This window comes from Mauremys mutica, chromosome 1 (assembly GCF_020497125.1).
Source record: "Mauremys mutica isolate MM-2020 ecotype Southern chromosome 1, ASM2049712v1, whole genome shotgun sequence".
Taxonomy (NCBI): Eukaryota; Metazoa; Chordata; order Testudines; family Geoemydidae; genus Mauremys; species Mauremys mutica.
In genome coordinates, this window is record NC_059072.1 from 321,228,363 (window position 1) to 321,241,300 (window position 12,938).

A 12,938-nucleotide genomic window follows, 5' to 3' on the forward strand; every position below is an offset into this window, starting at 1 on the left:
AGGAAATGTTACTCACCCTGTGCAGTAACTGTGTTCTTCTTTGGTATGTGTGTCCTTATGGGTGCTCCACTACCTGCCCTTCTTCCCCTCTGCTTTGGTTGTTGCCTAGGGAATGACTGAATAAAGATGGAACTGAGTACAGTTCACCTGCATATCCCTATATATACTTGGTGTCTGCCACAAGGGCAAATGGCACTGGTTGAACAGGGCACTGGTTGAAAAGGCACTGCTTGCTAGAAATCTCTGATTAAAAGCTTGAGAGGCTCATGCGCACCAGAAGTGGAGCACCCACAGGGATATGCATCTCAAAGGGTGAGTCACATTTCTTTCTATTGTTTTCTTACATACTACTTATGAAGAAATGAAAGGAGTGCACGGCTAGAACCAGAGCCAGCAAAGCCTTAAGTGCATAAGGCTTTGTGTGACTGTGGTCTGTGCAGTGAAATATAGTAAGAAAGGATAGCCTTGTGGTTCAGTGAGTAGCTTTAAACTCTGGAGATTTGTGTTCAATTCTTGACTCTATCCCAGACTTCTTGTATAAACTTAGGCAAGTCACTTAATCTCTCTGTGTTTCGCTGGCCCATCTGTAAAATGGGTCTAATAATACTTAATTTACGTTGCTCTTGGTCTTGTCTATTTAGCTCTTTGAGGCAGGGACAGGCTTAAAGTGCCTCGGCTAATGGGGCCCTCATCTTAGTTGGGACTCTAAATTTTTTTTTGTTTCTATTACCGTGTATATTACATTATATCCTAGTCTTCCATTATGTAATTGCATTTCTATGTTTGACTTTCAGACATTGAATGCCTCACACAGTCACACAGTGGGACTGGAACCTGAAAATGCTGAGCATCCACAAGTCCCACTGACTTCTAGGACAGTTAGAAGTGCTTATAAGAGCAGCTGCTATTGCCCTCAATGTTAATTGTAGCTGAAAGATTAGCTGAACCTCAGCAGAACTACCCCAAGGTTCAGATTTTTTTTAAAATACATCCTACAACTTTTTCCTGGAAAGGCAAAATATAGTTTTAATTGAGGATGTCTCTAGACAAGAGAGATGACTATCAAATTCATTACCAGTTAAGGGCCTGATTCTGAAAGGTGCTGATCACCCACAGTTCCAATTGACTTTTATGACAGTTGCAGGTGCTGAGCAATAGAAGTCAATGGAAATCTATTTTAAAGTGCTTGGTATGAACAAGTGTGCCCTGTGCAACTTACCTATAATTTTCATACTAAGTGGAAAATTCACAAAATGGTGATAATATGCATATAATGAAACATCTGAACCTCACTTATCCCCAATCCCTTCTATGCCAAAGGGTCCTGTCCCCCATTGGGGTTAAGTGAGGTTTGAATAATCAGCCACCTGGCTTCATTGAGGATGCCTGACTCAGAACAGCTCTGGCCTTGTCCCACTTCTTCCTCAGGTACCCTGTTTCAGCTTCTCCCTGAGCTAGCACTTACCTTTCCGCAAACACACACACTTGGATAGTCATTATTTAGAGTATGTATATTGCATTAGCACTAAAAGTGTGCTGGAAGCTTTGTAAAGACCCAGTCCTGGCCCCAGAGTCTAAAGCCATATGCCTGGGTTTACTTATGGAAGCAGACAGGACCATTTGGGCATAAGCAGACACTTGAAGATTTGGCCCAATAAGTGTAATGGAATCATAACCCTTCTTCACTTGTCCAGATATGTACCTTAACATAAGAGCAGCAAAGAGTCCTGTGGCACCTGATAGACTAACAGACGTATTGGAGCATAAGCTTTCGTGGGTGAATACCCACTTTGTCGGATGCATGTATTCACCCACGAAAGCTCATGCTCCAATACGTCTGTTAGTCTATAAGGTGCCACAGAACTCTTTGCTGCTTTTACAGGTCCAGACTAACACGGCTACCCCTCTGATACTTAACATAAGAGTTTGTTCCAAATTCTGCCTTCTCTTACATCCAAACAAATTCAGAGGTCATGTAGGAACCTATTATTAATAAATAACCAGTGCAAAATATTTCACTTTTGGTCGGTCCCATTTTGGGGCAATATTCTTCCAGACAGGCATGCTGAGAACCTTTATAGATGCACTCCAGTTTTGCCAGTCTCAGAACACCGAAGCAGGTGGGTTTTGATGAACATGCCATTCTGTTTTACTACTACTTCTCTTAATCGCCATGTGCATGGATGTATTCCTTCCTCGTTTTATTTTTAGGGTAAGACAAGTAGTGAAAGTAGACACATTTTGCCAGATGGCCGTTATGGATTGTTACATGTCATTGCAGAATTTTGTTCCAAAGCAGTCAGTTCCTTTCCAGTACACTTTGAGCTACTCGTTTATCCAGAAAGTTTTGTGAACTGGAAAAGGGGGGGAAACTATCAAGATACCACCTGAATTTCAGGTTAGTTGAGTGGTCTGTGCTGTAATCTTCTACTTATTCATGTAGATAGCTTATCAGAAGTGCTGGAATGAATCTCAGTTCTGATTTAAGGGAATTAATGCCATCTAAATCTAAGGGAATTAATGTCATCTAGCACAGCACAATCTGGCAAGGTAGATTAAAAGGAATGAGAGACAGTTTGGAAGCTGAGAGGAAAAGTTTTTTTTTTAAAAATACAAAATCCCTCAAGAAATCAGTGACCATCTCAAGTTGTAACTTCTATAGCTAATATACTGTATGCATCAAGAAATATTCTCTGGAGCCACAAAAAGATGGGGGAGGGGGGGGCAGGAAAGATGCATGTTATAAAAGCATGCATTTATTATTGGGCATAATTTGAAATTGAATACATCTATCTTACAATGAAGAGCCTTATTTGGGTGTTAGACTATGCCCACAGCTAACATATTAAACTATAGTGCAGTATAATTTATCTGTATCTACCATAGATATATATTACTAAGAATGTGATTAAAAAACTTTTCTGGAATTGGGAGGTAGATAAGATGATGATGATGATAAAAAATTGTTCCACCTTTGGGTATGAGTTATTCATTGGCAACCTTAACTGAATAGTACAGCATTAGTACATGGAATATATGTACAGTATGTAGGGTTTAATAAAAAATCCAGTTTGTATTGTGATATATTTTATTGACTGACAAATAATGTATAATTAAATACAAAATCAACATTTTTGGAAGCTTAACCCCATCCTGCGAGTATTTATTCATGTACTTAACTTTACTTTTCTGAGTAGCCCCATTAGCTTCAATTAAAAACTCAGTCCTGTTTCATAGTTATAAGGAGTTAAGAATATGGGACTTGTTCCTCCTCTCAACCCAGGAATGTGGCGGAAGGAATAAAACGCATGGCCAGTGAAAATGTGAGAACAGCACCTTGAGGCCATGGGTGACCAAGTATGAGTTATAGCAGCCTCCAGATTGCTCTAATTTATGATGAAGCTGGCCCTACCCTCAGCTATCTAGTATCAAGTGAACCCCAGCCCTTATCCTGTACTGCCTGGTTTGACCAGATAATCTGGGCCTGTGTGTTCAATCTAGAAAAAAAATTGGTCTTTCCTGACTTTTGAGAGGTTAACTGAGAAACCTGAATTAATATTGATTTTGCATTTAAGTGTATATTACTTGTCAAAGAATACAACCTCCGTCATATTTTTCAAATTAGTTGTCATATGATTTTGCTTCTTTTATTGCCCTGCTCTGACATAAAAACTGTTACTGTGATTGGGATAAAATTTTGGAAGAAAAACTTGGATACCAGTTCTGAGCCCCGAATGAAATTACACACTTGCAAGTTATAAACACCTCAAATGGAGTTGCCAGAGAAGCCCTGAGAGAATCTTTGTTAGAGTTGCAGTGTCTGGACTCCTTAGAAGAATGCATTAATAGCCCTGATCTTCTATCGGGATTCTCAAACATGGATCTCTGCATCTGTTTGGAGTCCCACTGATGTTAGCAAGACCTATATGGACACAGGGCTCTGTTCTAGAAGATTCCAATGCACAATAGGGTCTACATATGTGAAAACATATTTGTATAAGTACTTTTAAACACAGTATATTTAATAATTGAGTCATCTTTTTAGCTATTTTTCACACTCTGAGGCAATTCAGATAAATTGGTAAGTAGAAAAATTAACATCCGTTTAAAAAAAAATAAACCGAAGTCAATTTATAAGTAAACAAAAAGAGCTACAGCAGGGTGTGCAGTTATGGAGAAATTACACCTCTCATGTGACTAAAGGTCCTTGGCTTTGCATTTTTCCTCCAATGCATCTGAGGCATGTAAATGATGTTCTGCGCATACACAGACACACACTTGTCAGAGATGAAGATAGAGAATATTCTCATTAGTATTTTACACCATTAACATTTATAAAAGTGAGAATTTGACTCAAATTAAGTTTAGAGATGCCTTTATAATTATACTTTAACATCTCATTTACAAGATAGATTAGTAATATGGTCTGTATTTTCTGTTTCCAGTACAGTTGAGTCCCATGAGTGCTAAAGTACTGTTTTACATTGCTGTGCAACTGAGGGTTTAATAAATCTATCCAATGAGAATTTCATGCAGAAAGTCATTGGGATTAAGTGTTTTTTATGGCCCAGTCAACTTTTCTCTGCTTTCAGTTTTTTGAAACTCAACAGCTGCTAGCTCTTCTAAATGTTTTTGTTAACATATGAAGATCAACCACAGTAACTTTCTAAAAAAAAAACCCCAAAAAAGACAACTTTCAAACTACTCATCAAGCCTGATCCTAAAAGGTGCTCAACACCAGGCAGGATCAAGCCCTTAAAGTGAAAGGCTGACCAAAAGCCATATGCTCTTTTTCCGATCAGCTATAATCCAGCCAGATGTATAAAAGGGATAAATATAAGTCACTCCCACAGAGTGCAGAGGTCTGAAAAAATAGTGTATAAAAATCCTTATGTTAATAGTAAAGCCTTTGGGTATCAATTATATTTTGTTTGTGAGTGCATGTGCCTGCTTCAGCTGTGAAACAGCTTTGTCTAAAGTTTTATGGAAAGGTATGTAGAGTAGTTTTGAGACTTCATTTGACTAAAAGTGATGTGGAAAGGAATTAAGGTTGTTTAAATTCTAGGCCCATCTGTACAAATACTCAGACTGGCTGTTTGTAGGTATTGCCATAATACCCTTCAGTAATCTGGGTATTGTACCTGAATAAAAATTGGTTCAAGTGTGTGATGATTCAATGTAATACATAAAGGTTCTGAGTTTTCTCTGACTTAAACTGATGTAAATCAGGAGTATCTCCATTGAATTTTGTTGAGGCATGTCAAGTTAAAACTGATGTAAATGAGAAGAATCAGGTTCAAAATATCTACGTACAAGATAGATATGAGTGTATCTGAGGATAAATACGTTATGGAACTGTAGGCCCACGTTCTGCTCTCAATTATACTGGTGTAGAAGCAGCGTTAACTCCACTGAAGTCAACGAAGTTATACAAATGTCAAAGTGGAGTAGGTGATATCAGAGTGAAGCCCTTATTCAACACTTTGAAATGGCCAGAGCTAAAGGATCTGGCTCATATTCAGAAATGCCATTGGCATCTATGGCTGTTTTACAGGCAGAGCAGTTGCAGCTTTGGGTCTTCATCCTGCACAGAGAAGACTCGTATTTGATTTAGTGGCCTACACTTGCAGCATATTGGTAGAGCAGTTAACTATGAGTTGTCCGGTTCCAAGAGTAACCTATTAGGACAAGTTATGAGGTGATCTCAATGTTGGATGTACATTACATGCAGATAACCAGCATAAGATAACATTAAGGTGGTGTAACTTACCGACTGAAGGGGTGAAAAGATGGGGTTGTAACAGAGGAAAAGCAACCCACAGCAGGTAGTATGCAGGTGTAAGGTAAGTGGGAAGAAGGGGCTTTTCTTATACCTTCTTATTTCTTCCTAGTAGTTGCATGTCCTACTACAACCCTGTCCTTCAACCTCAAAAACCGCCACCACAGTTTGCACCAGTTTACCCCCTTGGTTGAAGTCTCAGCAAAGCGGCTGAGTATTGAAAGCATCATAGAGACTGCCTTATCCTCCCAACCTAATGGTGGCCTATCCAGTTGGGGCAGTGGGGAAGCTTGCACAGCTGATGCATATGATGTAGCAGATAAAGAAAAGATTTCAGTCTCCCAGGCTTTAAATCTAGCATCTCTCATGAGCATTAAATTCTCACACACACAAAAATCAATTTGATGTTTTTGTTTATGATCTCTATTTATTCATTCATTCATTTTAGCTTATAAAAATGGAAAATACTTCTTTCTCTGTCTGAAAACATTTGGCACATGTTCTAAACTGTAAGTGTTGAATTAGGCAACTTTCCAGAAACTCCCTTCCAGCACATCTAAATCGAGATTACAGCTGTCCTTTTGGAAAAGCATACATAACTCAGCATGTGGGAAACTGACTAACATTTTCTCTTCTCCTTTTCAGAGTGTCTCCTCTGCAGAAGTCTGAAATAGTAGACATGGTAAAGAAACATGTAAATGCCATCACATTAGCCATCGGAGATGGTGCCAATGACGTGGGAATGATCCAGACCGCGCATGTGGGAGTCGGGATCAGTGGGAACGAGGGCATGCAGGCAACCAACTCTTCTGATTACTCCATAGCACAGGTCAGAGGCACTAAAAAGCAGCTGCTATGTTCTGTTGACAGAGGTATCAGCTGTATGGCAGCATAAGCGCTTCATTGCTGGCTTTCAAGCCGAGAGAATCTTTGTTCATATCCTCTTTGAGACTGCCATCTAAAACTGATACCTTGGGTGTATTAGGGATCATTTCAGTTTTGATCTTGTTGTACCCTTTAGGGCAATGATCAACCCTTTCCTAAAGGCTTAGGTTTCTTCTTGCCAGCTGTGGAACATTCAAACTGTTCAGTAATCAGGGAGAGGCGCCATTCGTGACAGTTACATTTAATGCCCTTCTAATTATAATTTATCTTCCTCAGTGTGCTCTTGTCACTGACACCTGTTGGTGAACTATATTAATGCCCAGAACAGAAGGAGGAGGATGGGACATTTTTATTTTGAAGTCTCTTTACCATGTTTTTCTTAAACTACTAAAGAATCAGTTATTCAAATACTAAAGAGCTGGTCAATATTTTGAGATAATTCAGGCAGTGACAGTGACTAGGGTGCATGCTCCCAACTTATCCCATCAAATTCAGCACTGATTACTTTATCTGTAGGCGGCAGTGGGAAGAAGCCATGCAAATTGCGCAAGCTCTTTGTTTAATTGAACAAATCAAAATATAAACATATTAAAAGCAGCACAAGAAAGAAAAGAGACTTTTGCTGATGTACATGTACTGTGAATGTTATTTACAGTTAAGGTATCATATATGTTCACTTATCAAATATTAAATCTTTAATATTTGGTAATAGTATAAGAAGGTTAGATTCAAATCTAGAACGGGGTAATGACCAAAAGTCGTTAGTCTGCTGGCTCTTTGGTAGCCTGTGAGAAATGCGTTGGGATTTCATGCCACAAGCATGTAGGCAGCCATCAGATGAACTCACTATCAAATCTTCCTTTACGATTAATACTAATTGGCACCCTTATTGGAAATTTCAGCAGAGAGCTGAACGATTGGAAGAGCAGAAAGGCAACCTCCCCTTTTACTCCTCGAGGCAGTTGTTCCCAAACAGGTTGACCCATTGACAGAGCAATAAACGAAACTTGCACTGCTACCATGGTGTATGTGTTCTGTGGTCAGGCAGAGGGCCTCTGTATTCAGGGGTGGTCATCTGAGAATTTTCACAAGGACTAAATGCACTTCTAAAATTTCAGATTAAAAACCTCATCAAATATTAGTTCAGTAATAGACAGTAGTATACTGCAAGAACACTTACACAGTATGACACCAAAAATGTAATACACCAGGACAACCTTCAGCTTCCTTGATCACAATGGTTACACTGTCCAGTAGTGGTCTCTACATTACTAATCTTCATACCTTCTACCATATATTACTTTTGAGGCACAATTCATTTAAAAAATCTGTATTTACAGAGACTTCATAAGATTCAATTTATTTATTAAAATGACAGTGTAAAAGAATAAGTAGGTAATCAGAGTTTTGTCCATAGATGGCCTATCACATTTTATTAATGCCTTTGGCATTTATTCTAATAACTTTAAACCTGATGAAGTTGTTTGATATTCATATGTCACTTTCAAGTGGCTTTTGGGTTAATATAAAAATGGTGAAAATGGGTTGTGCTCAGTTTAACTGTGGTTTGGGGATTATTGACCATAGCAATAGAGATAATGTTATAGTTAGGGCTGTCAAGCGATTAAAAAAATTAATTGTGATTAATCATGTGATTAAACAACAATAAAATACCATTTATTTTAAATATTTTTGGATGTTTACTACATTTTCAAATATATTAATTTCAATTGCAACACAGGATACAAAGTGTACAGTGCTCACTTTATATTATTTTTTATTACAAATATTTGCACTGTAGAAAAACAAAAGTTTTTTTTAATTCACCTCATACAAGTACTGTGCAATCTCTCTATCATGAAAGTTGAACTTACAAACGTAGAATTACGTACAAAAAAACCCTGCATTCAAAAATCATAGACTGTCAGGGTTAGAAGGGACCTCAGGAGATCATCTAGACCAACCCCCTGCTCAACGCAGGACTGATCTCCAACTAAATCCCCAAATGGCCTCTTCAAGGGTTGAGCTCACAACCCTGGGTTTACCAGGCCAATGTTCAAACCACTGAGCTATCCCTCCCCTACATAAAACAATGTAAAACTTTAGAGCCTACATGTCCACTCAGTCCTACTTCTTGGTCAGCCAATCACTCCAACAAACAAGATTGGTTGCAATTTGAAGGAGATAATACTGCCTGCTTCTTGTTTACAATGTCACTTGAAAGTGAGAACAGGCATTCGCATGGCACTGTTGTAGCTGGTGTTGCAAGATACTTACGTGCCAGATGCATTAAAGATTCATATGTCCCTTCATGCTTCAACCACTTATTCAAGGGGACATGCTTCTATGCTGATGATGGGTTCATCTTAATATCTATCCAAAGCAGTGCGGACTGACGCATGTTAATTTTCATCTTCTGAGTCAGATGCCACCAACAGAAGGTTGATTTTTATTTTTGGGTGGTTTGGGTGCTGTAGTTTCCGCATCAGAGTGTTGCTCTTTTAAGACTTCTAAAAGCATACTCCACACCTCGTCCCTCTCAGATTTTGGAAGGAACTTCAGATTCTTAAACCTTGGGTCGAGTGCTGTAGCTATTTTTAGGAATCTCACAGTGGTACCTTCTTTCTGTTTTGTCAAATCTGCTGTGAAAGTGTTCTTAAAACGAAACATGTGCTGGGTCATCATCCAAAACTGTATAACATGAAATATATGCAGAATGTGGGTAAAATAGAGCAGGAGACATACAAGTCTCTTCCCAAGGAGTACAGTCACAAATTTAATTGACACATTATTTTTTTTAATGTGCATCATCAGCATGGAAGCATGTCCTTTGGAATGGTGGCCAGAGCATGAAGGGGCATACAAATGTTTAGCATATCTGGCATGTAAATACCTTGCAATGCCAGCTACAACAGTGCCATGTGAATGCCTGTTCTCGCTTTCAGGTGACATTGTAAATAAGAAGCTGGCAGCAGTATCTCCAGTCAATGTAAACAAACTTGTTTGTCTTAGCAATTGGCAGAATAAGAAATAGGACTGAGTGGACTTTTAGGCTTTAAAGTTTTACACTGTTTTGTTTTTTAATGCAGTTATGTAATAATAAAATATGCATTTGTAAGTTATGCTTTTACGCTAAAGAGATTGCACTTCAGTACTTGTATGAGGTGAATTGAAAAATACTATTTCTTTTGTTTATCATTTTTAGAGTGCATATATTTGTAATCAGAAATAATAATATAAAGTGAGCATCGTGCACTTTGCATTCTGTGTTGTAATTGAAATCAATATTGAAAATGTAGAAAAGCATCCAAAAATATTTACTGTATATACTCATTCATAAGCCGAATTTTTTTTAGTAAAAAAGGGAAGCACCAGAGAAGGGGGTTAGCTTATGAATGGGTGTAGAGAGAGAGAGGTGGGACACAGCCCCCAACAGAGGTAGCAAGGAGAGGCAGCACATCCAGCAGAGCCAGAAGGGAAGAGGTGGGGCCAGAGTCTCTCTGCTTCTGGCCACGCTGCTCTCCCCCCAGCCTCCAAAGCAGCTGCAGCTCTGGGGCTGGCAGGCTGCAGCCGTGCCGCTCGGCCCTGCCCCCCAGAGCAGGCTGTGGCCGTGCCGCCTAGCCTGCCGGAGCATACTGCTGCCATGCTGCCTGGCCCAGCCCACTGGAACATGCTGCGGCCGCACCGCCCGGTCTGGCACACAAGAGCAAGGTGCGGCCGCGCTGCCCAGCCTGCTGGAGCACCTCCAGACAGGTCAGAAACATCCTCCCCTGGCCCTCCCCAGATAAGGTGGGAAGGGATGGGATGGGGAGAGTGTGGGGGTCCTGGGCTAGGGATGGGGTCATGTGGGGGGTGGTCATAGGGGTTACTCCCCTGACTCCCAGCTTCTCCCCCCCAAAAAAAATTTCCCCACCAGTTGCTGTCCCAGCCTGCCAGGTAAGCAGCTGGTGTGCCGGGACACTTTGTTTACTTAGGGTTACCTCCGTGCCTGTGGACCCTCCGGGTAAACAAACCAACTCTGCCTGCCAGCGGCTTATGCTGATGGCCCAGGAGCCAAAGTTTGCTGACCCCTGAATTACAGGGTTGGCTTATGAACGGGTTATAAAAATTTTCCATTTTACTTCTCCATCTTGGGGGAGGTCAGCTTATAAATGAACTGGCTTATGATAGAGTATATACGGTAATAAATTTCAATTGGTATTCTATTGTTATAAGTGCGATTAATTTTTTTGAGTTAATCGCATGAGTTAACTGTGATTAATTGACAACCCTAGGTATAGTTAATGCTTTTATTTAAGTTGCTGGCAACAATAACATGCAGTTTTAATTTTGGAAACAAAATTTAAAATAACATGGAACTGTTTGTTTTAGATGGGAGAAGAGTGTTTTTATTACCTGAAAGATTACAGTATATTGCTGTGTTATCGTGAATCAAATCTGTGTTGTGTGCTGATTAGTAAAATAAGACAGAGTTATTTGCAATAGGAGAAATACTATACTAAAATAACATTAAATAGTTTTCAAAAGGAAAACTTTGGCTTCATATGGTATATTGTTACTATATATTTCTGCATTGAGGAAGAACTTTAGTGGAAATTATATGCATGCCTTGAAGGGAGAACGTTCTTCTGAGTAATTTAAGTAGACCACTGTAATGTAGTATCTTATACCCAAATGATACTTCCAATCCAGTGATTCCAGAAGTGGACACATGTGGAAAAATAAAGCTCTATATAAAGACTCACTAAGGATTCCACGAGGAATCATATAATGAACTAAACAAATAAAAAGGAAGTTTGCCTCTGACCCAGTGCCCCAAAGAATAACTTCCATTCATACAGAGAGGATGTTTGAATCATGTTTTTTTTTAAATGTTATTGTCCCCACGATTCATTTTCAAAGAATTCCTAAACCAAAATACTGAGGTTCTTTACATGGTTCTAAAATTTAATAAAGCTTTTTATTGAGAAGATACTTTATATCCAGAGCAGGAATCTGGAGTGTCTTGGGACCATTGCTTTTTTGAATCCTTTAAAGGGGAAAAGTGCTCAGGGAAATTCTTCCTTTAAAATAAATGTTGAGTTTGTGGTTCAGTTTTGTTCCTAGGAAAGCCTGGGTTGTATTCTAGATGTTTTCTTTTTCCTATATTTCACCAGTTGTATTAAATAATGAGTACTGGTACTCTAAAAACACCTTTTTATTTGGTAGTGCACCTCTCATTTTTAGGTCAGGACTGGATATCTTTCTAGAAGATATGTTATAGCTCAAGCAGAAGCTGTGGTTTGATGCACAAATTGCTGGAAGAAGTTCTATGGCCTGTGTTATGCAGGAGGTCAGAGTAGATGATCATAATGGTTCCTTTTGGCCTTATAATTTATAAATCTCCTGGCACCCACGTATGCTCTGTATCTCACTTATTATTAGGACCCCCCCATCTTCCTGCAAACACTTACTCATGTAAGTAACTAAATGCATGTCAGTAGCTCCACTGAGCTCTGTTAAAATAAAATATGGCTGTTTTATTTAATTCTTTGCCACTGCTCAGTGGGACAACTCACATGTATTTAAAGTATCTGAACCTTATTCTTTCAGAGTGGCATCATTTCCTCAGCTGTTTTAGGTAGCACTTTTGCATTTTCTTGAGCAATTACAAACCCCGTGAGTAGCACGATAGTAACTAAATTATTGTTAAAATCGTATGTGTTATGGCTACACCATTTGTGCAGTTTTTCCTCTATGGGTCATTCTACAGTATATCAATAAAATACATGCCAGCCTTGCTGGAATTCACACTATATGCCTCACTGTCAAAGGATGAATCTTGGGAAGCACTGAAGTTGTGACAGGACTGAAGAGAGAGGGTAGGTTGGTAGGTAGTTAATGGGTTAGTATATTTATTAGCCATTCACTTTTGGTTATCTACTTTCCAATCCTGATGCAGGCTGGATAGAGACTGAACCCAAACTGAATTATAATGTGGCTTGCTTTGTTTTCTATTATTTTGCTGAAATACCACCAGAGAGCCTGTTCTTGTGGTATTTGCAGCAAATGCATTAAGTCCTGGAGATCTTGAGAGAGAGGCTATAGATCATGAAATTTCTAGCTCATGTTTGGAGATCCCAGAGTTTCAAATGGGCTTTGGATGAATAATAAATTTGAATTAGAATTTGAAACTTGAACTCCAAACCTTTTGAGGTGGCATATCACTAGCCCAGAAGTGGAAACCAGGAGTTTGGCATCCTTTTGGTTCCCCAAAACCACCACACAAAACGGT

At 39.2% G+C, this 12,938-nt stretch overlaps 1 protein-coding gene across 2 annotated transcripts in view; it reads left to right on the forward strand.

The window, feature by feature from the left end:
- ATP8A2 (ATPase phospholipid transporting 8A2) overlaps positions 1-12,938 on the forward strand; it is a 637,783-nt gene that overhangs the window by 408,099 nt on the left and 216,746 nt on the right. For both annotated transcript variants that reach the window (XM_045017301.1, XM_045017311.1), the window contains one exon: positions 6,425-6,608. In XM_045017301.1, the coding sequence (XP_044873236.1) occupies positions 6,425-6,608 (184 nt within the window). The remainder of the gene's footprint in view (positions 1-6,424; positions 6,609-12,938) is intronic.